This window comes from Bos indicus, chromosome 14 (genome assembly GCF_029378745.1).
Source record: "Bos indicus isolate NIAB-ARS_2022 breed Sahiwal x Tharparkar chromosome 14, NIAB-ARS_B.indTharparkar_mat_pri_1.0, whole genome shotgun sequence".
Taxonomy (NCBI): domain Eukaryota; kingdom Metazoa; phylum Chordata; class Mammalia; order Artiodactyla; family Bovidae; genus Bos; species Bos indicus.
Genome location: NC_091773.1, coordinates 66833749 through 66858388, shown reverse-complemented (window position 1 = coordinate 66858388; position 24640 = coordinate 66833749). Strand labels below are relative to the sequence as shown.

Below are 24640 nucleotides of genomic sequence, written 5' to 3'. Positions count from 1 at the left end.
CATCTTAGAAACTGTAGTTTCAAACCAGGGATTGTCAAACCAAGACCAACTGGTTATATCAGGTTCTCTGTCTATTGTTGAAAGTTTTATGGGAACACAGACAGACTTACTTATATATTGTCTGTTGCTGCTTTTGCAAAGTTGAGTGAGTGCAAAAGAGGTCTTATAGTTTACAAAGCCTGTCTGATCTCTTTTTTTTTTTTTTTCCCTGAACCCCTGTTTTAAACTCTTAATATAGTCTTTTGGGTTCATTAAAATGTCTCGTTATCTGGAGTGCTTTAATATCATCTGATTCTCTAGGTCTTGGACTGTTTGACCTTCCAGGCTCCCTTGTACCACAGTCTATAGCTTTGTGATTTGGGTTCCACCCAAGGAATTAATTTTCAAGGCCTTTTTTAAGGTTAACCAAAAGAACCCTCATTTCTGTCTTTACACTTTTCAGTCTGAATGCCTAACAAATAGTGGAACTGAGACTAGAACCAGGAGTACTGCCTTAGCACATTGTTTTTCCATGATGCTGTAGTGCTATCTGGCAGGAAGTGGTAGGTGGTTCAAAGGTGAAACAGTGAACTTATTTTTTAAAGTGCTTAGATTGAAGCAAGAATGGATCACCCAAGTGGAATTAGTTTAGGCTATTGTGCAGGATGAATCACAAGCTGGAATCAAGATTGCCAGGAGAAATAGCAGTAACGTCAGATATGCAGATGACACCACCCTAAAGAGCCTCTTAATAAAGGTGAAACCGGAGAGTGAAAAAGCTGGCTTAAAACTCAACATTCAGAAAACTAAGATGGCATCTGGTCCCATCACTTCATGGCAAATAGATGGGGAAACAATGGAAACTGACAGATTTTATTTTCTTGGGCTCCAAGATCACTGCAGACAGTTACTGCAGCCATGAAATTAAAAGCCGCTTGCTCCTTCGAAGAAAAGCAACAACAAACCAAGACAACATATTAAAAAACAGAAACATTACTTTGCCAACAAAGGTCTGTATAATCAAAGCTGTGGTTTTTCCAGTAGTCATGTACGGATGTGAGAGCTGCACAATAAAAAGGCTGGTTGCTGAAGAATTGATGCTTTCAGACTGTGGTGCTGGAGAACACTCCTGAGAGTCTCTTGGACTGCAGGAAGATCAAACCAGTCAATCCTAAAGGAAATCAGTCCTGAATATTCACTGGAAGGACTGATGCTGAAGCTCCAAAACTTTGGCCACCTGATGCAAAGAGTCAAGTCATTGGAAAAGATTCTGATGCTGGGGAAGATGGAAGTGTCAGGAGGAGAAAGGGGCGACAGAGGACTAGATGGGTGGATAGCATCACTTATTCAATGGACATGAGTTTAAGCAAACTCCAGGATATAGTGAAGGACAGGGAAGTCTGGTGTGCTGCAGTCCATGGCTTTACAAAGAGTTGGACAACTGAAAGATTGAACAACAAGAAAGAATTGGAAATGTGAGAACCATATTTGGGAAAGAGCTAAGGGCTCCATAAAAGAAGCTCTTAAGAAAGGTTTCTTATAAATTTTTAAGATTATAAGTTGATAACCATGCGGCTCATGCAATGTACCATAACTTATGAGCTAACACCAAATATATTTAAATAATTTAATGGCTTGGTTGGTGAATCAAGTATACAAATAGCTCAGATTTTATTTGAGGGGGCAGTGAAAGTTGGGTAAATAGGGCTATATGTAATTCAGTCTAGTTTTAGGCCCTTTCATTAATAAACCGAACATAAATGGAACACTTCTGTGTACAAAATACAGCATTGTAGGCTCTAGCAATATAATGGTTGGTAAAACAGGATGAAAGTGTTGATAAAAGAGTCACTGTTCTCATGAAGTTTAGTGGGGAAAACAACTAGAAACGAGCAGGTATAAATGCTGTGGAAGAAAATAACCAGGATGAGAAGAGTTAAAGTACACGTTGTGTGCAATTCCCAACACCTGCAACTCTACTCTTCCATTCAAAGAAATGTAGCAGGATAGTAGTGAGTAGGGTGATCCTGAGTCTAGTTTAAATCACACCCACTCCCCAAAATGGGGGAAGTCAGTTGCAAGCCTCTACTTTTAAAAAGATTTGTGACATTTTTCATAATCTCATCTTGATTTTGTGTCATCAAGTTGCTAAGTTAAATTAAGAACTGCTAGTTTAGATAGAGTAGAGGAATGGAATTCATATGCCTTTTGGGCCTTTCATTTCATCTTTTGCTGTTTAACCAGGCGCAGCTCGCCTGTATGTTTGAGACAAGTGAGGAAAATAGTGCCAAAATGTTGAGCAATATAAAATTAGGGACTTGCCATATTTGTTTAGGTAGAAAGTAGATGAAATTGATCCTGAAGCAGTCGTTTTCATACTTTTCAAGTGGCATTTGCTAAAACTCAAAATAAATTTCACTAACAACTTTTAATTTTGTCAAGTACATTTCTTTTTTTTTTTTTTTTTTTTAACTTTATTTTTGGCTTCACCTCGTGGCGTGCAGGATCTTAGTTCCCTGACCAAGGATTAAATGTGCACCCCCTGCAGTGGAAGCACGGAGTCTTAACCTTAACCACTGGACCACCAGGGAAATCCCAAGTACTTTTTTTCTTCCTGATTTTTTAAAATTAATTTTTATTGAAGTATAGTTGCTTTACAATGTTGTGTTAGTTTCTGCTGTATAGCAGAGTGAATCAGTTATATGTATACATGCATCCACTCTTAATTTCCTTCCCCTTAGGTCACCACGAATAGTGGAGTAGGGTTCTCTGCACTGCACAGCAGGTTCTCATTGGTTGATAGTAGTGCATGTATGTCAGTCCCACTCCCCCACCTTGGTAACCATGTTTCTTCCCTACGTCTGTGACTGTTTCTATTCTGCCAATAAGTTCATCTCTGCCATCTTTCTAGATTCCACCTGTAAATGGTATTGTACCAAGTACAGTTTTAAAACCACTGTCACCATTGCAAAAAAGAAATTTTGATACAATGGAAGCAGAACAAAAATCTCAGAAAAAAGTTATTGCCATGAGTTAATGAAAAACCTCATGTACCAGCCATTAGTCAGCAGACGAAAACACTCTAGTATCCATTTCTAGCCTTTAGAAAATACTCAGAGTTCCTTTTTTGTGTGTGCTGTATTTACTTTATCACTCCTAACGTTGCCAGCAGAGACTTTAGATAATTATAGAGTTGTAAATATTAAGTCAGTTTCCCCAAATGTTAAGAACCAGTTTCCAAGTTAGAGAATAAACTGAATTAAGGGTTACATTCAGAACCTGGCTACTTAACCTTGTGTGTTAATAGCTAATTGCAAAATAAAATATCATTTCACTTAAAATTTGTTCAGTATTCTTATGATAGTTTTGATGCAATACAAATATTAGATTATACTCCCTAAGTTAATCTTTTTAGCATTAACTGGGCACTGTTCTGCCTTTGTTTATACTTTTCAGTTCTTTAAAATAGCAATATCTGTTAAGAGAGCAGTTAGTCATTTAAGTAGATTTGCTTTTACTGTCAGGGTGTACCTTTTGCCCCTCTGATAAACAGTAGCATTTATTTGGGTATTGTCTAATATTAGGAATGTCTATGTTAAGATTGAAAGATGAGCTTAGTAATGGAAGTATGTCTGTGTGTTTTATTTGATTCCCAGCTCATATTTAAGTTCTGTGAATTTGAGAGCAGATTATGCGTCGTCTAAGAACTGCTTTAGCATGTGCTTTTAAAGACTGTGCTCTCCAAAAGTATCCACTGGGATGAAGGAAGAAAATATTAGGCTTTCTATTTAGACTGCTTTTTTTTTTTTTTTTTTTAATTAAGCTTTACTACATCTTTTATATATGGCTAGTCATTCGCACCTTTATTCGGGATGTTAAAAGTTACTAATTAATTAGGGGACAGGAAAGTGTCAGGGATAAAGCAGATGAGGTGGAACTTGAGCCGAGTTAAGAAAAAATAGTGAACATCATTTTAGGATTTGGCCATCAGTGGGGGAGGATACATGGTAAAGGGTACAAAGAAAGTCATCCTAAAGCACCCAGGCTACTGTACTTTATTTTGAGAGAAAATTCATGGTCAGTAGAGTTTGGGCAAAGAGAGGAGTATTAGAGATGACATCCTGTTGGAACCAAATCATTACATGTATGTGAATAAAAGAGTATAAAGTAGAGATTAATTTGTGGAAGGCCTTATATGTCATATAAGGAAGGTAGACTTTATAGATGGTAGAAAACAGTATGAATTTTGTAATGGGAATATAAATTAATTGGACTGGTATAAATAATGTTGGGAAGTGAGCAATGGCAGGGAAGCCCTTGAAGAATTTCTCCTAATGTCTCATTTACATGTCTGTTTTTCATATTAGTTTATTATAGTACAGTTTCCACTAGTAGAAAGTTTTATTTAGCTATATATATTGAGCTCCTGAAACAATGTCTGACACATGGTAGGTATTTAATAAATCTTGATTTGCGTGAATACCATTCAAGAGAAGCTACTTTAATAATTCACCCAGCTTGATGGTGAAGCTTACAACAGTGTTGGGGGAGGGGGAACTATGGGTAACAGGCAGAACTTAAGTTCTCAGTTTTCCTTCAACTGTTAGCTGTAGTGGAGCTGATCAGAAGTAAAAGATTCACCTCACTAGGATGGCTGAGTCAATTAGTGTGTGAACCTGTGACTCTAAAGCATTTTATATGTTACTAAGTGCTAACAAAGGTCCATCTAGTCAAGGCTGTGTTTTTCCAGTGGTCGTGTATGGATGTGAGAGTTGGACTGTGAAGAAAGCTGAGCGCCGAAGAATTGGTGCTTTTGAACTGTGGTGTTGGAGAAGACTCTTGAGAGTCCCTTGGTCTGCAAGGAGGTCCAACCAGTCCATTCTAAAGATCAGTCCTGGGTGTTCTTTGGAAGGACTGATGCTAAAGCTGAAACTCCAGTACTTTGGCCACCTCATGCAAAGAGTTGACTCATCGGGAAAAGACTCTGATGCTGTGACTCATTGGAAAAGACTCTGATGCTGGGAGGGATTGGGGGGAGGAGGAGAAGGGGACGACAGAGGATGAGATGGCTGGATGGCATCACCAACTCGATGGACATGGGTTTGGGTGAACTCCGGGAGTTGGTGATGGACAGGGAGGCCTGGCGTACTGCAGTTCATGGGGTCGCAAAGAGTCGGACACGACTGAGCGGCTGAACTGAATTGAACTGAAGTCTCATCTGAGTGAGAGGTTACTTTTAAAATGAGGTTAGTTTTAAAGGTAATAGTGAAGTCGAACAAGATGAAAGCCTAAGTCAAGATAATTTTCCTTGCTTTTCTGCAGACCTTGTTTTAATAACAAATCATAATATATTTCAATGTGAATACAATTTCTTTTCTTTTTGTATAACTTCCCTCTGTTAGGGCTTCCCTCGTGGCTCAGCTGGTAAAGAACACCTACAGTGCGGGAGACCTGGGTTCGACCCCTGGGTTGGGAAGATCAAAGTTTATGTATAGTGCTTTGTAGTTAACAGTCTGCTTTCACATCCTATTTAATCCTTAAAAGAACCTTACGTGAAGTTAGTAGATTTTGTCCCATATGACCATTGAGGAAAGGGGTTTAGAGTGATTCAGCCTCAAATCACATAACTAATACTTGATTGAATTTATATTTGGCATTAAATGTAGAGAGGCAGAAAGGAAAGATTTGTGAGGGCAGACTCTGGAGTCAGAACTGGATTTTAGTCTCAAAACTTAATAACCCTATATCTTAGGCAATTTATGTAATCTCTTTATGGCCTCAGTTTCTTTATCCATAGGTTGGGGTACTTACCCTAGTTTTTGTAAATATACACTGTCCAATATGGTAGTCATTTGCCACATATGGCTATTCAACATTCTTTATTTTCATACTATCTTACTAATTTTGTTGTCAGTTGCTAAGTCATGTCTGACTCTTTTGTAATCCCATGGTGAGATTCCCCAGGCAAGAATGGGTTGCCATTCCTTCTCCAGGGGATCTTCCCAACCCGGGGATCTAACCTGTATCTGTTACATTGGCAGGTGGATTCTATTCTGCTAAACCACCAGGGAAGCCCATCTTAATAGTTTTTAATATTGATTACATTTTGAAATGATAGTGTTTTGGATAGTGTGTTGGGTGAAATACAAAAATTAATGTTATATATTTTTTTAATATATGCTGAAATTTTTAAATCATGTTTGTGGTTTGTATTATACTTCTGTTGGACAGTATTCTGCTAGACCAAGAGGTAGCAAACTCTGGACCACACACCCCACCCCCACCCCCCAACCCCCCTGCCAACAAATTCAGCCAGATATGCCTAATTTTTATAAATAGAACTTACTAGAACATGGCCACACCCATTTCATTCTGTGTGGTATGTGACTGCTTTTCATGCTACAGCAGCAGGATTATTTCGTTGTTACATACATATCTATTCGGGCTGCAAGGCCTGAAATATTTAGGGTGTGATCCTTTATAGAAAATGTTTGCTGGAAATTCCCTGTCAGTCCAGTGATTAAGACTCTGCACTTTTACTGCTGAGGGCACAGGTTCAGTTCCTGGCTGGAGAACTAAGATCCCACAGGCCACGCAGCCAGAGCAAAAAGAAAACTGTTGCTGACCTTTGCTCTAGATTGTAATTGATAGATGCTTCATGTGCTTAATCGTTGCTTAAGAGTGAATGTGAGAGACAGAAAGTACATCAGTGGTGGGTCAGTGGACCAGAGGGGGAAAGATAGTGGGGAGTGAGTGTTAATGGATGCCAGGTTTCTTTTGGGGGACAGTGAAAAGGTTCTGGAGTTAGATAGCAGTGATAGTTGTGCAACTTCGAAGATACCAGAAACCACTGAGTTGTGCACTTGAAAAGATGGTGTCTCAAATTTTTTTCTTTTAAGTGGATATGAGCCTGGTTTGATAGATGTAATAAAGCAGTACATTAAAACATGTTCATGATAATGGGAACATGTAAAGAAACATGCACATCAACTGTGGAGAATATAAGAAAAAATTGTAATCGTTTTTTATATATTCTGATGTCACTTGAAATTATTTGTCAGTAGTTTCTTAATAAGAAAAGCGATTAGCTGTCATTTATTGCTTACTCAAACTGTCATTTACTCCTTACCCTGTTCTTTTTCATTGTAAACTTGATAGTGTACAATAGCACATACATAGCCAATCTCAGTAAATAAACAAGTATAAATTAACAACTATAAATAAAATCTGTGTTTTATGAATAGTAGTTCTCTTCTGAAAACACTTATCATGACTTTGTGAAATTTTTAGCAAGCTTTTGAAAGGAGAAAATATTAGCACAAGGGAATTGGAAGGCCATTCTAAAAATGTCCGTATCTTGCATGCGTGTAGGTGTTTTTTCTTGAATGAATTACTGTACATGTACCATATTCAAATCTTAGATATTTTAACACTGCTTTGGAACTGACAAAATATTAGCTGCTTTGTGCAATTGACTCATTAATTTGTTATACATAGAATATGCCAGTAATCTGTTTTTCGAAATCAAAAAACCAATAATCAGGACATCATTTTCTTTCTGACCACTCGCAGTAGCCTTTTGTTTTATTGTGCTGAGAACACCATGGCATAGTGCCTTATTTATGATTTAGGGTAGGATAACATGATGTCTAAGACCACAGACTTTGGAGCCGGATAGACCTATTTCCTAATCCGTTAACTTCATGTGACCCAGAGCAGCCTATTTAATATTGAACATCTCTAAATCTTTGTTTTCTCATCTCTAAAATGGGAATAATACTGTCTTCAGTGATTTTTTTTTTTTTTAAGGAATAAAGAATTAAGTGTAAAGTACTTAGCATATAGTAACGACTAAATAAATGATAACCTCATACTATTATTGCCATGTAATATGTTAAGTTTTTTAATCAAACATTAAGTTTTTTTAGTTGTCAGCATCATACATTTCATTATGTATTTTACTGACTTCTACCTTTTCGAAAACATAATGAAATATTAAGTAACATTCTATTTTATTTTCAGTCAAAGAAAAATAAGAAGAAATCAAAGTCAGATGCTAAAGCAGTGCAAAACAGTTCACGCCATGATGGAAAGGAAGTTGATGAAGGTACTTGAGCAAGTGAAAGGACTGTAGAAAAAAAAAGTTTTATTTTTTAACCAAGGTGCATTACATAAAAGCCGCATTTGTTTTGCTTAATCTAGTATTTAGCTCTTCTGTTTAATAACTTGAGATTTTAATGTACACATCAGTGACATTATTAGGAGACACTTTTTCCCCTAAATTATTTAAGGATCTAATAGTTCTATCCTTAAAGGGAACTGCCTTGAAATTTAAGGTCTAGCTCAATATCTTGAGCAATTTAAAAACCATTCATTTTGTCTTTGTTTCCTAGAAGTGTGGCTTGGTTTTTTCCCATTGTTCTTAAATATACCATCCCTAGAAGACTCTGTACAAAATTTTTAAGTAAGCCATTTAATTGTCCTCACCTAATAAACCCATAGTATATATAACACTCCCCTACTAGTTCTACCCAGCAAGATAAAAAAAGATACAAGATAACTTACATCAATTTTTTTCTAAACCATAGATGACAGATCAAAATTACCAGAATAAATAATGGCAATTAGCTGCCTGAAACAGCACAATTAGAATAAATTCATAGGATAAATGAATATAATCAGCACTCTTGGTTTTTAGTTTAATATCTAAATTTATCATATTTCAGGTGCCCCACCCTATTTCCCCCCCAAAATCGCAAACTTTTTGTCTTCCCCCTACTGAATAACACTTTTTTTTCTGGGGCTATGTCAGGAGCCTGGGAAACTAAAATTAGTCACAGAGAGAAACGACAGCAGCGTAAACGTGATAAGGTGCAGTCTGATTCTGGTTCATTGGATTCAACTATCCCTGGGATAGAAAATACCATCACAGTTACCACCGAGCAAGTTACAACTGCATCATTTCCTGTTGGTTCCAAGAAGAATAAAGGTATATTAGTGGAACATAAGAGTGATACATCAAATCCAATTTCTTTTAATCAGATGTACAAAATATCATTATATCGAAATCTGGCTATTTTGAACCGCTTACCTCATTGTGCTGATATACCCTTCTTCGTGAGAGCATTGTGGACCACATATTGGTTTACCTGGTACCAGCAGTGTCACTTGTTACATACTGCCTAATAAATGACCTATTAAATTAAAGTTGCCTTTCTGCCTTGAGTCACATGAGAAAATGATTGCTGCTTTTTTCTCAAGGTAATTGCCTTGACCTAGCTCTCTTAACATCTCCATTTTTTATAGTGGACATTCATTTAATGAAATGACTTGTCACCATTCTGCATGTTGGGTGCTTCCATTCCAAGATGAAACAAGCATGTTCTGGATAGTGTGGGTTCTATCTGAACTTCTTATCACTCCGACTCTTTGAGAATGCTGTAGATGTTTGATAAAGCTAGACTGGAACTGCAAACATTTTTGAGCTAATGCTTTTCCCAAGTTTTCAAATGTTCAAACTATCCGATACTGATGGCCTCTTGGTAATTCTTCCATTGCTGTCATTTTTACCCTGGGGACATCAGTCTGCAGTGATGCTGTTCATCTTGCTTCAAAGCAGTGGCTTTCCTGCCTTTACCTTTTCATTAATCGCCAGCACTTCCCCCTTGTCTTCAGACCTGTGTCTTGGCCTTGATAGCTTTTGTTTTTTTGCTGCATGGATTGGTGGAATTTATGGCTGCGGCACAGCACTGATCTCTGCTTGCCCGTTCCACTGTCGCCTGATGGCCCTGCTGTGGTATTTGTGTTGCTCGCCCTTTTTCACTGTTTGCTGCATGCCTTCCTTGCTAGCGCAGTCCTGTGTCATGCTGATTTCTTGATACATTATGATCATTATGCTTTTTAGTGTCAGAGAAATATCAGTAGTGTCTTTGTTATAACGTGTGGTCTCACCTCTTGCCATATTTCCTAAATCCTGGTCCAGATATTGGCAAAATTGTTCTTAAGTTGATGTGTTTGCTTCCAGGATTGTTGAAAAGGCAGCTAGCTGGTATTGTTGAGAGGTGGCAAAGTTGAATCCAATTACAGAGCCCAGTTCTCCAATTCCTCCTTTAAAGAATCTTAATAACCATTGTAGAACAGGAGACTCTATATCTACTTGGGCAATTTTCCAGGTCCTTTATTGGCATTTTAGTTGACTAAGAATATGGTAACTAGAGAACTCAATTCCTAAGAACATGTGAAATATGTTGTGAGTAAAACTCTTTTCCAGTATAAGACTTTAGTACTTCAAGGAACAATTTATTATAAATAATTAGTAAAAAATTAATTTGTATGTTACTCCTAATTTTAATGTGCATAATAACCTATTTAGTATTAAACAAATTTTATTTTTATTTCAACCAGGTGATTCTCATCTAAATGTTCAAGTTAGCAACTTTAAGTCTGGAAAAGGAGATTCTACACTTCAGGGTGAGAGAAATTACATGTAACTTAAATTGAAGGCCCATCAAAGTATTAATAGAAACATATATATCTGTCTCTTTCCTCACATGAATGACACTGAAAGGAAAAAAAAAGTCTTAGAAATGATTTTAATTACTAAAGTAACATAATCATAGTTCAGAGATTTTGGAAAATAGATAAACAGAAAAGTCACTTCCACTTCTAACGGTACATTGCTTTATTCTCATTGTTCATCCCTCTCCCTTGTATGAAAAAACATTTTTTTAGGAATAGTTTATATGCAATTTTGATTCTTACTTGTTTAATCCAATAGAGAATTAAACGATTACATTGTTTAATCCAATAGAGAAAAAGATTTCTTTTTTCCCATGGACTTGGGTTTTATATAGGCATATATGGGATAAAAGACTTTTATTCTGTGTATTAAATAAGAAACCTTAATACCTTTAATCTTCTAAACTGCTTCCTGAACAGTATCAAATCTTTCATAATAAATGGACTGTGCTCTAAAATTATACAGTACTTCACAAAAGGAAAATATATTTTATTTATTGATTTATGATAAAGATTGAATTAAGTAGAGAGTGGTATCTGTTACCTAAAAACTGAAGTGTTTGTAGTAAAACAAAAATTCAGAAATGAAGAAGCAACTTCTTATTTCAGACTTGTTCTTAACACTTTCAGCTTCCTTCATACTCAATCCTGGCTACACATTACAGCCATCTAGGAACCTTAGAAAGCCACACATGTATATAAAAAGAAACATGTACTTATATACACACACCTATGTATATTTATGTGTGTGTGTGTGTATACACAGATAGATGCTTTACACATATGTATGGATACCTGCATGTAAATGTGTACACACAAACATACTGATGCCTGGGCTCTACCCCTCGTAATTTTGATTTTGATTGATTTGGGCTGAGGTTCTAATGTCTTCAGTTCAGTCACTGAGTAGTATCCGACTCTTTGTGACCCCATGGACTGCAGCATGCCAGGCTTCCCTGTCCATCACCAACTCCCAGAGCTTACTGAAATTCAAACTCCAGTGTCTACATCTAAGAAATTTTTCATTTGATTTTATGTGTAGCCAGGTTTTAGAATCACTGCCTTAGACATAATATATATGGATAAACATTTAAGGAAAGAGCATGTAACTAAGGGGAAGCCTTTGTGTTTTTAGTGGGTGAGTATTCTGAGTATACCAGAATATTTGTTTTCCTGTTTGCTCTCTTGTACTTTTGAGCAGGTCAGTCTGCTTTTGAAAACATTATTACTGTGTGAATATATATATATATATATATATATATAAGTTCAAACCTACTTGTATTTTTTAAAAGTCATCGATGGTGGTCATGTTACTTTTCACATCCTTCCATTTTATCTTTAAAGCTTGATCTGTTTAGAGGACAGTAGGGGGAAAATGAGTGATAGATGTAAGCCAAGCGATTATGGAAATTTGAAAATACTCCAGTTTTAACAAGGAGTCATGTATCCATTTTTAATCTTTGTTTTCTCTTCTTTAAGTTTCTCCAGGATTGAATGAAAACCTCACTATAAATGGAGGAGGCTGGAATGAAAAGTCTATGAAACTCTCCTCACAGATCAGTGCAGGTGAGGAGAAGTGGAACTCTGTTTCACCTGCTCCTGCAGGCAAGAGGAAAACCGAGCCATCTGCTTGGGGTCAAGACACTGGAGATGCTAATGCAAATGGAAAAGACTGGGGAAGGAGTTGGAATGACCGATCAATATTTTCTGGCATTGGTAAGAGCTGTTAGAAAATTTTAAGCTAGTTTAAAATGCTTATCTGATACATTTAAAATTTTCCAAGAATGAAAAACAGATCCATTGGTAGAAAAATTAGTCAAGCTGTACAGAAAGAAAATGATTAACTCATCTCAGATCCTTCACATGGAGCAAACTGGGAATTAAATAAGTGAATAATAGCATTCATTATTTACTCTTAATGCTTTCATGTGTTTTTATCACGTTTGATTATCAGTGTAGCTAACTAGTATAATTGTGTATTTTTAGTCTTATAATAAGTGTAATGTGTGAGTAGACTTCTAGATTAATTTCAACAGTACTACTATTGAGTTTAAATAAAAGTAATAAATGGAGGTACAGTTTCTAGCATCAATTTTATATACTGTTTTACAGTCTACAAAATGGCTGTTGCTAATTAATTTTTCCCCTAGATTCTAAAGATAAAGACTATTAGAGCCTTATTTCTGTTTAGAGCCTTCAAGTTAAAAGCAACTTAATTTCAGGTTGTGTGTGTGATAGAAAACGGATGCATATTTAATATGAAAAACTGCAAAAAAGAGAAGGAAAAACCTACTCTTAAATCATATCACCCAGTGATGGCCTTTCCTTATGGTCTTCTTTTTTTTTTCCTGTGTACAAGTTCAGTATTTTCTTTTTTTCCCCCATAATCCAAATCATGTGTGCATTTTTGTTTTCCTCCTCCCTCACTTAATATTGTACCTCAAACATTTTCTTTACTTTCTGTATTTCATTTAATGATCCTATAATATATTGTGTAAGCATAGCATAGACAATCACTGTTCCTACATTATCAGAGAAATAACTTTCCTTTTTTTAAAAGAAATATAAATGATGTTGTAGTGAATATATTTGTTGGGGGTTACTTCTTTAGGAGAGATTCTTGAAAGTGATTGGATTAAAGGAAATATGAATGTTTGCAATGCTCTACGACATGTTGTCAAAGTATTTTCTAGGAAAGTTCTAATTTATACTGTCAGCATCAGTATGAGTGTCATTTATCATATGTATATTACCAAGGTTGACTATTCTTTTTTTTTAATCTTTTCTAATTTAATAAGAAAAAAATACATAAATTATTTTGATTAACTTTTTTAAACCACTAATGGGGATGAATATTTTTCGCAACTTTCTTGATCATTTCTATTTCTTTCATAAATTGTTTATTCATGTTCTTTGCCCATTTGTGTAATAGCCTCTTGTTTTTTGTGCTTTAATTTGTAATTCCTTGTGCATTAAACATATCTTTTCTGTTATGCTCATTGCAGGTTTATTTTAGTTTGGGGGATTGATAATTACAGAATTTTTAGTGTTTAAGTAGAAAAAACTATTTCTTCCTATGTTATTTGCTTTTCCCATCACTTCCAAGCTTAGAAAAACTCAAGTTGAGCAACATCCCCAAGAAACAAACCTCAGATCATTTGCTAATATTGTTCTTAAGTTTGTTCTCTCTCCCCCTGCAGTGTCCAAAAATTGTGTAGAAATATCAAAATTTGTTTTGTAAAAGACAGTCCCTAAATTCCTAGCCTCATTCCAGCAGTGATAAAAGAATAACTTTCTATGGTATAAAGCATCCTTTCACACTTAATAAAAGAAATGGTCATGTTTAATCAAGTAATCTTTAGAACTATGACCTTTTGAGATATTTGTAATTTACTTGTAAAAGCTATATAGTGTTATCATAATTAGGACATAAATTAGATGGTAGTACTTGCATAATGTTGCTGTAGATAAAAATTAAGCATCAGATTAGAGTTCCTGCCTAGATGGATTTAGGACCTTTATTGAAATTGAAAGGAACTGTATTAAATGAGGGTTGCAGTTAGTTTCTGAGAAGAGGCAGATGTGACTGCCCTCATAGATGTATATGTTCCTAAAAATACTCATATGTAAGTAGGAAATTGCTTTAAAAATGTTGAGAAGATATCATTGTATAGTGGAATGAGCATGTTCCTAGTAATTTGGTACGAATCCCTATTTTTCCACATACTAGCTTTTATGGAGATTAGACTAGTTATTGAACCTTTGTGAACCTCATATTTAAGTAGTTTAAAGGATTGGCTAGAATGAGAGTCAAGTACCAAGTTTCAGTGCCTGATCCAGGCTAGTAGTAGCTTCATTGTGGCGCACAATCAGCTGTGTTGCCATAGTAGAGAAAACATGGACTTGGAAAGTTGGCTCTGGTTCCAGGCTGGCTCAGGTGTTTTCTGTCAGCAAGTCACTTAACTGCTCTGAAACTTTGCCTAGCAGCGTTGCCCTAAGGATTAGAGGTATTTGGTGTCAAGAGCCCAGTACATAACAGACATTCAATGAACAGCCACTATTACTGTACTAGGTGGTTCTGATCTCTCAGGGTATCTTTAAATATTATTATCATAGTTTTAAATCTTTACGTGTCTTTCAAGTTTCATTGCAAATTGAAGGTTCCAAGTGACGTTCTTTATTTTAACAGCTGCTTGGTCTAGTGTGGATAGGGGAATGAATACCTCTGAACAGAATTCTGCTTCTTTTGCATCTCTCACACTTAACTCTGCTGTTTCTGGTATGTGAAAACAGTCTTTCATTTAGTTAACAAAAAATTTTCTGTTTAATTTTAGCACTTGTTCTTTGAAAAAATAATCAGAGTCAAGTACTACTAGCCAAATAAATTATAGATAAACAACATAAAGTAGCAAAGGCCTTGAAACGGAGAGCGGAAGACCTAAACTCTTACTGCTGGTGGCTTAGTTCCTTTTATTGTGTAGATAGGAAGATTCTGTGGCCTAACATAACTGAAAGCATGTTGGCACTCATGCAGACGAGTGCAAATATTAATAGAAGGCCTTCCTTCAAAGTCATGACACTTCTGTTACTAGTTTATTCCATTATTACTAACCAAACTACCATCAATCCAGCATTACTTACATAGATATGCCATTTATCAATAATAATTCATGGTCCCAGTGTGCTGATCATGTAGTTCCACAGCGTCTGGAATCACTAGTCTAGAAGAGAGGTCAGCAAACTTTTTCTGTAAAGGGCCCAATAATAAATATTTTAGGCTATGTGGGCCGTTCTGCCTTTGTAGCAGGGAAGCAGCCAGAGGCAATGCATAAACCAGATGAGTGTATCTGGGTGAAATTTTGTTCTCTTTCTTTCAACCATTTAAAAATATAAAAACTGTTCTTGGCTCCTGGGCACCTACCAAAAGGGGGGTGGCTAGATTTGGCTTATGAGTTGTGATTTACCAACCCCCAGTCTTACAGGCTACATTGTAGTTGCAGAGGTACCACTGTAGTTCCAGAGGTACAAGTTAATTTCTTCCTTCATTTGGTGACTTTGTACAACAGGGATGCTGTTCTCTCCATATATTCAGAGAAAGCTGCTAAAGAAATAGCAACAGTGTTACTATAGTCTTTCTAAGCAACTAATGTGCTAATTATATATGAATTTTATAGGGTTGTTCTGGTTGTTGTTTATTTTTAAAATATGTAACCATTTTGAGTTTATGTCAAGCATGTTAGTGGTAAGCTAATCTACAACCAACTGAAAATCTGTGAAGACTTTTATGAAAGGAAGTGATTATGGCCAAGTGTCTTATACAAACATATTCTTAACCCTTTCTTTATATCAGTGGCTCTGAATCCAAAGTGAGTATCAGAGTCACCTAAGAAGGACTCCAAAACACATGCAAATTCTGATGCAGAAGGTCCAGGGTATATGAATCCCTGATGGAGAAGCACTGCTTTACATTTCCATGCTAAAATGAGCTTATGTCAGTAGAGCCAAACATCTTCGAATGTGTATGCCCTGAAAACTGTAAGCAGAATTTTGTGGAAGTCCTGGACAGTAGTCTGACCACAGCTTTCATCACACTGCTTACGGGCAGTGTGACTCCCACTCACCACACCTGTTCCCCACCTCCCAGAGAAATGAAGACAAAAAATTTAGGAGATAATTTTCTCTTCTCTGTAAGTGCGCTTGAACTTAACTTGGTCTCCAAACCGCCGGCACAACTCTCTAAATTCTCTTTGGCTTCTTTCTGCCTCACTTGTCTAAATATCATCTATTTCTTTTGTCTTTTTCCTTAGAAAGTTCTAGCGAACTCAGACATTTTCTAGTTCTCTCCTTCACAGTTCTAAGGATATAGGGATATTCTGAAACATCTAGGATTTTTTTTTTAATGCTTTATTACTTTTCATTAAGAAAAATAAAATTTTTTTGACTTGAAATTTGGAGATAGCCAATTTGAAGTATATATTATAAAAGATAAAATCTAATGGATCGGTACTAGGGAAAAAATAGATTTCTGGTCAGTGAATTCAATCTAGTGATTATCATGCTTAATCTAAAATTACCCTCAATTCTACTTTATCTTAACTCTTTTTCTAATGTCTGAATTTTTCCTTTTAGGAGAAATGAAAAATAATTAAATCTTCGTGTGCAAAGTATAGAACTATTGTTATGAAACATCATTAGAAATTTCCATTTTTAATTTTATTGCATTCGTTTTCATTTAAGGGTCTACCGCTGAGCCAGTTTCTCAGTCTACCACTTCTGATTATCAGTGGGATGTTAGCCGTAATCAACCCTATATCGATGATGAATGGTCTGGGTTAAGTATGTCCTTTTATTAGTTTACTTTTGTTTTGTTTTCAGAATTTTCTTTCTAGCACCCTGAATTCATGTTTATGTTTTAATTTTAAATCTAATTTTTCACCTTTTAGGTCATAGCAGTATAACTTAATACCAAATGTATACTACAAACCGATTATTAAATACCTGTAGAATTTAAAAAAAAGAAAACTAAATTCAGTTTTCATGATTGAGGCAATATTTAAACATGAAGTTTTCTTACAGTTGCACTGTAGTTTTTATAGTTTTTAAAATTGTTTGTTTTAAATAAATGTTCTATTTGTTTCCCTAGTTTTAATATACTAGAGTGAATAGAATATGTAAGAATGGCTTTGAATTTGTGAGGTATGCAGGTTTTTATGTTGGTAGAAAACCATTTTCTTCGTCTAATTTCCAACAGAAGCATAAGAAAGTTAAAGGCAAGAGTCACAAAAAAGAGAAAGGGGAAAAGAATATGATTTTTATGTTCAGAAAGCTCATACCATCTTCATTTTAAAAAAACATTTTTTCCCCCACAACCTCACGTCTTAGAATTGAAAACCCTCTGAAGACAGGAACTCTGCTTGCCTTTCTTTCTCTCAGTGCTTAGGGCAGTGCGTTACACAGAGGTTCAGCAGCAATGCTGACAATAACGGCAAACACCTGCCTGTGCCGGACACTGATCTAAGCAGTTTGAGTCTTATGTCTATTATTAGTTTGTTTAGTACAGTTCTATTGTAGGTATTATTTCCCCCCCACACTTTGCAGATAAAGAAACTGAAACAAAGAAAAGTTATCTGATTTTCCCCAGCCACACAGTTAAGTTGGAGGAGCAGGTATCAAACTGGTAGTCTGGCTTCAGAGTTTATGCTCGTAACCACTACATGTACAGCCTTGGTGATGATAGTAATCACGAAGGTAGGTTTGAAACATAGTCTGAAAATTAGTCTTAGACTGGTCTCTGTTAGATTAGTTGAAGCATAATTCTTAGAGGTTGAGGGAGATGAGGTTGGAAAGGTAAATTACGAAGGACCATACTGTGAAAAGCCTTGAGTGTTAGTCGCTCAGTCGTGTCTAACCTGACTCTTTGTGACCCCCATGGACTGTCGCCTGCCAGCTCTTCTGTCCTTAGAACTCTCCAGGCAAGAATACTGGAGTGGGCTCCTGTTTCCTCCTCCAGGGAATCTTCCCCACCCAGGGATCAAACGCAGGTCTCCTGCATTTGTAGGCAGATTGTTTACCGTCTGCTGACGGTAAGGGAGGTAAGGGTCAGAATACTAGTTTAGAAGGTAGATCCTAGTTCTAATCCTGACTTTAAAAAGTAGTAACTCATATGTGTTGAATTTTGTCACTTATCTTGGAATCTAAATTAACTGACCTGTAAAATAGAGCAAATAGTCTCTCATATCTATTTCCATAGAGTGTTATGAGGTTTTAATGAGATATTGAATGAACGTGAAAGTTCTTTGAAAATTATAAAGTATCAGATAAATACAAAGTATTATAAGGATGTGAAAGCAATTTTTAGAGGGGAAAAAAGCCTTACCTGTGCTTTGGGAAGAATGAACAGCTATGTGCAAAATAGACTTGAGGAATGATTATAGGACTGATGGGTAGTGATTGTAAGAAAATAGCACTGAGGTGTCGTGGGCAGCTGTTAGATTAAAGCTGTGGTTAAAGCTGAGAAAAACTGAGCAAGCAGGGCTCTAGGCTTCACTGCTTGGACACAATAGCTCTACTATTTTATCCTTAAAAATAAACATATCCATGGGACTCTATTCTTAAAGTAATAAGTGTTAAGAACACTTTCTTTGTTCGTTATGCTGTATTGGCAGTCTTTTAAGTCCTCAGTTCCTCTTTAACTGCATTTTCTCTGAATTATTTTTTGTGCTACCTTCTTTAATGTCACTAATTTTGGTACTCAGTGAATTTAGTCATTCCTTCTAAATTTATAGAATTCATGAAGTATTTGAGATTACGGATCCCACAAAGTATATATATTATTTAACAGTGTGATTTGAGTAATATATTGACCCTCTGGTTTGAGGCATAGATATCATTATCTGGCAGAAAGGCACTGAATTTATTGAAGCACTTGAATATAAAGTTAAGATGCTGGGACTTCCATGGTGATCCAGTGGTTAAGACTCCACAGTCCCACTGCATGGGGCACAGGTTCGATCCCTGGTCAGGAAACTAAGTTCCTGCCTTGCAGCCGAAATAATTTAAAAAATAAAATTAAGATGCTAAAGTACGGAAGATAATGTCTTTTAAAGGCAGCTGTTAATCTGTCAATTATCTTGATCATAAAGGAACAATATCATAACCCCTATAAAAAGTCAGATTTTGAATAGAATTTTGCGTTTGTTGACACATGAGAAAGAATTAATGGCCCCATGGTGAAGAGGTTAAGAGCGTGAGCTTTGAGAACAGACTACCTGAGTTTGAATCTTAGCTACCTTGTTTTTCTGTGTTTCAGTTTCATCATCTGTAAATAATATTTCTTCCCTCACAGACTTAAAGCTCTTAGAACACTGCCTGATACATGGTAAATATTCAGTAAGTGTTGTGGTACTATTGATTGTCTTTTAGGAGCATAGTCGACTCAGTGAGGTTAATTTGTATTATCTAATACAAACACTGGAGAATGTCTTTCTGACATAATTGTTTTGTTTTATTAGAGTTAATGCTGAATTACGTTTTGACCAGAAACAACTGACAGCCACGTTATTACTGAAATAGAAAGGAGAACAGCTGTGATATGCTTAAACCTAAAACATTGTTTCACAAGCAGATTAAATGGAGAAATATTTCCTACCATTTTGAAAAGACAGCTAATACAGTTCTTTGGAAACACTTTAGCAAACTAATGGAAGAATTTTAAGAAGTGAGAAATTATAATTGGAGAGAACTATGCTGTGAATGAAACTATACTACACAATTTCAAGGAAACTGTCTAAGAAGTTTATTACATTAGGCCCATGAACTGTTAAGAATTATGCATTGAGAAGTCACCTGGTGACAATTTTTAGGCTTAAGTGATTGACCTGTTGTTTTAAAGTAGTTTTGTTTGGGTTAGGATTCTGTGCTTTTACTGCCTAGAGCCCAGGTTCGGTCCCTGATCTGGGAACTAAAATCCTACAAATGGGGCAGGGGTAGGAAGCAGTTTCATCTGATCTCCAGTTAATTTAAAAGGTGGTCCAGTAGTTTCCACTGCAGGGGGCACAGGTTCAGTACTTGGTTGGGGAACTAAGATCCCACACGCCTCGACTCACAACGTAGCCGCAAAAAATAGATAAGTATACCAACCTGAAATCAATAAACATGGAAAAATCACCATCAAGCTTTAATAAAGCAAGTAGAAATTTATGTTTCTGTAAATGTTCTGATAGAAGTTGAAGCATGGGCTACAGTTATTCCTCAAGCTTTATGGTTGTCTAAACCTTTAAAAAATAATAATTTTACCAAGTACTTTATTAATTAGATTTTTATCCCTCACCACCCCTGCACCACTACCGTATTTATTAAGAGTTTATGTTTTTCTTGTTTAATTGCTAAGTTGCGTCTGACTCTTGGAACCCCATGGACCCTCCAGGCCCCTCTGTCCGTGGGATTTCCCAAGCAAGAATACTGGAGTGGATTGCCATTTCCTTCTCCAGGGGGTCTTCCTGACCCAAAGATTGAACCCATCTCCTGTGTTGGCAGGTGGATTCTTTATCACTGAGCCACCAAGGAAGCCCCATTTGCTTAAACTTTTTTTTTTTTTTTCTTTTCTTGACAAAGGGTTTTTTCCTGATAAGAGGCCTTAAGAGACTTGGTTTATGAATACCAGTTTTCCAAATGTAGGTTTCTTATTTGTGAGGGTTAAGCAAAATCATTGACAACTTTGACATTGAAATCTCCTAAAAATATTGTTAATAAATGCTTGGTGTAAGGTGAGCAGTTGGTTCCAGACATCTACTAGATCCATTTTTACTTATAAAAATGACTTCTACATTAAGACATAACCAAGTGTATCTTACTGGGAGATTTATAGGATTGTGAGAAATAAATTAATTGTATATGCCTGATAACTTTTAAACTGGCTTTCTATTGTTAAAGTCATCAATAATGTATAAAAGAAGTGGATACCATTTATTAAGCACTTACTGCATTGTCCTGAACTGCTTTGCTACTGCTAAGTCGCTTCAGTCGTGTCCGACTCTGTGCGACCCCATAGACGGCAGCCCACCAGGCTCCCCCGTCCCTGGGATTCTCCAGGCAAGAACACTGGAGTGGGTTGCCATTTCCTTCTCCAATGCATGAAAGTGAAAAGTGAAAGTGAAGTCGCATAGTCGTGTCCGACTGTTCTCGACCCCATGGACTGCAGCCTACCAGGCTCTCCTGTCCATGGGATTTTCCAGGCAAGAGTTCTGGAGTGGGGTGCCATTGCCTTCTCCATGAATTGCTTTACACGTATCTTATATAATCCTTTCAACAATCCTATGAAGTTGGTACATAGCCCGTTAAGATTAAGAAATGTGACTCAAATTACATAGTTATTAAGTAGTAGAGCAATATTCAAATATAGGTCTGTTTGACTCTTAAGACACCTTAAAGTCTTAGCCTCTATGCTGTTACTATGTGATACTGGCTCTGGATACCTGCTTGTAGTAGTAAATATAGAAACATAGAAAGGAACTTCCTTTTTTGTAATACATTTCACACTAGTAATCACTTGTCCATGCTTTTCCTGTACTGGACCGTAAATTCTTACGTTTTCAGTCTCTCCCCATCCTCCACTGGTTAGTCCCTCTTCTCCCTTTCTGCGCTTCTCATAACAGAATCTGTCACTCTACTTAACCTGTCTGTTGTACTTCATCCCTGAGCAGACTGACTGTGAGCTCCGTGTGGGAAGGCCTCTTGTCATACTCATTTTTGTATCTCTGTTACCTGTCTAGCTCAAGTTCTTATACTTAATAAGATGAAATTCCTGTAACTCCATTGTTAAGATGTACCTATTATTAATGTATTCCTTAATCTCTTCCTCATATAAATTTGGGATCATGAAGCACAGACAGTTTTGTCTGCCTTTTTTTTTTTCTATGAGCATTTTCCCAGATCATTACATATTTTTCTGAAACACAGACTTTTCAGAAGTCTTCATGAAGATGTATCATAGTACTTCCCCTCTAAACAAAAATAATAGAATTCATGTGGAAAAATAAGAATAGTGAAGAAAATAAGAGAAATACAGGCAGATTTTTTTTTCTAGATGTTAAAATGCATACAGAATTACATTGTGTATGCCACTATCCCAGGAATAGATGAATGGAACAGAAATTCCAGAAACAGACTGAAGTATATACGAATTTAATATTTGGGGAAAGTAGCATTTGGCATTAATTGGGCAAAAGTCAGGGTTTTGTTTTTTGGTTTTTTTCCCTAGTAAAGAACAATGTTAGGATGACTTGCTAACCATTTACAAATAAAGCCTAACTTCTGTTATCTTGACAGTTTAAGTAGTCATGGGTGTATACATGGATGTGTATGAAAGTCTAGGTTAAATTTTTTTTCTTTTAAAAAAAAAAAAATTGTTCTTGAGAATAGGGTGATAGAAGCCCTAAAAATGACTCACATATTTGGAAAGATGTAAGTAGCATTGAATAATCTGAAAAAACTGTAAGGTACAGGTTAAGTATTTTTAAAAAGAGGAGAAAAGGAAGAGGTTAAATATTCTGCATGATTTGGTGAACTTGAAGAAGAACCTAATCTTGAAATAGTTCATAAGGAGGGGAAGAGTGTGATTTTGGCACTTCTGTTAAAGACTCATTTTGTACCCTGGGGGGAAGAATCAGAAAACAAAAAAAATGACCAAGTCCTTCTTATAGTTAGACATACACAATGAAAAGAAAGCAAATTCAGGAGACAAAGTTCCTTTGATAAAAAAGGAAGTAGGAAGAATGGAATAAATGGTTAATTAACACGTTTTCTGGAGTTTCTTAGTCATTGCATCTAGTGTTACTGGGGTTTTTCCTAACTCTTAAAATGTGATTGGGAGGAAGAAGAGTAATAGTTTAAAATTACAGCTTAGTTCAACATAAAGAAGTTGGGGTTTTGCATTTGGTTTTTGGCAGAAATGACAGATAACCTGATTCACACTGTTAAATTTTAGATGGTCTGTCTTCTGCTGATCCCAGTTCTGATTGGAATGCGCCAGCAGAAGAGTGGGGGAACTGGGTAGATGAAGAAAGAGCCTCACTTCTGAAGTCCCAGGAACCAATTCCTGATGATCAAAAAGTGAGTAAAAGGATCGGTGGATATGTTTATTTCTCTGTGCATCCGGCTGTATTGGAATTATTAATGTATCCAGGGGTCGAATTGCTTCAGAGAGGCATTCTAATCGTACTAGCTTCAATCATCTTAGGGTCGCATGCCTTCTCTCTATTACTGTTTCTTCTTTCCACAGATTATTGAGGATTCTGTGTGGAAAGCACTATTATATACTGATAAGAAAACAAACGCACAATTCCTGTCCTCTTACCAGAATTATTATATCAGCCTACCAACTCTTGGTGTGTTTAGATAAAAGCAGATTGGTTCTCAGTAAAAAATTAAGGAAAGCTTCATAGCAAGATAAGACTGAGAACATTATGAGAAAGGGACCAAGGAAAGTAACATGTTTGATGGGGAGGAACAATACACGTGTGGAATCGACTGGTGGTAGGATCAGTGGTTTATATGTCAGCCTTCCCCTTCTAGGCTTCATTCCTTAAGGAAAGGGACTGTGAAGTTCCTGTTTTTGTAGCTCTAGCAACATGTTTGGTATTTAGTAAATAGATGAAACGAATGATGTACATTGCCACAGTTTTATGGAATTCGTTAAGTAATGAGAACCTAGGATGAGAACCTAGGACAGCTTTCAAACCGGGGATAACCTGTTCATTGCTGAGGTTAGAAAAACTAGGCTGGATATTGCAGAAAATTGAGAAGAATGATTTTGGAGCCTATTTTGTACTATTTTGATTACATAAATCAGGGCAGGAGATAATAAACTAAGTTGATAACTTTGAAAAAGAATGGAAGTGGTATTTACAAGAGACACTAAGCTACTGTTTGAACTTTTCTGCTAGTTAGTTTTTCTATTAAAAAAAAAAGTCAAAGAGAAGATAATAGGGCCATTATTATTCAACAAAGATTAATTGCATCTGCCATGGGTCAGATATTGTGCTAGTAGAGAAACAAAATATAATTACTGCCTTCAAGGAGCCTACACTCCAGGCAGGGAGGAGAGGAAGGAGACCAGCACTCTAGAAGATAATGGTAATGTTATAATATATTAGGTATTCTGAAAGCACTTTGGAGTTTTAGCAAAGGCATCCCAGAGGTAAGAGCATAATGTATAGCAAAGAGGGGTCAGAAATGAGACTGGAGAGAAAAGCAGAGGGAAGATTCCACAAACCCTTGAATACTATGCAAAAAACCTTGGATTTTGTCCTATAAATAATGGGAGAATCTTAAAGTGGTTTGTTTTGTTTTGGGGGATTTTTTTGTTTGTTTTTGTAGGGTGGTGGTGTTTTGGTTTTGGGGGTTTTTTTGCTGCTTTGGTAATGCCTGTAGATAAAGGAATGGAGGCATATGAGAACACCAGTCTAAACATTGTTTTAGTAGACCTGTACAATGGTATACAGAGTAAGGGAGAGGTTTGAAAACAATTAATTGAAGCAAAATCAACAGAACATGGGGGTTAGAATTGATTGGAGAATCATCAAAAATGACTTGAAGAACACTTAGGTACCTGGGATGGTGAAAGTGGTGTTCCCAACAGAGAAAA

At 36.2% G+C, this 24640-nt stretch overlaps 1 protein-coding gene across 3 annotated transcripts in view; it reads left to right on the top strand.

Annotated features, from left to right (window-relative positions):
- Positions 1–24640, top strand: part of MTDH (metadherin) — a 57227-nt gene that overhangs the window by 22870 nt on the left and 9717 nt on the right. The window contains exons 3-9 of one of the 3 annotated variants that reach the window (XM_019973726.2): positions 8002–8086; positions 8792–8968; positions 10384–10449; positions 11977–12213; positions 14687–14776; positions 16735–16833; positions 22982–23106. In XM_019973726.2, coding sequence (XP_019829285.1) covers positions 8002–8086; positions 8792–8968; positions 10384–10449; positions 11977–12213; positions 14687–14776; positions 16735–16833; positions 22982–23106 — 879 coding nt within the window. The remainder of the gene's footprint in view (positions 1–8001; positions 8087–8791; positions 8969–10383; positions 10450–11976; positions 12214–14686; positions 14777–16734; positions 16834–22981; positions 23107–24640) is intronic. The other 2 variants (XM_019973727.2, XM_019973728.2) reach the window with 2 other exon arrangements.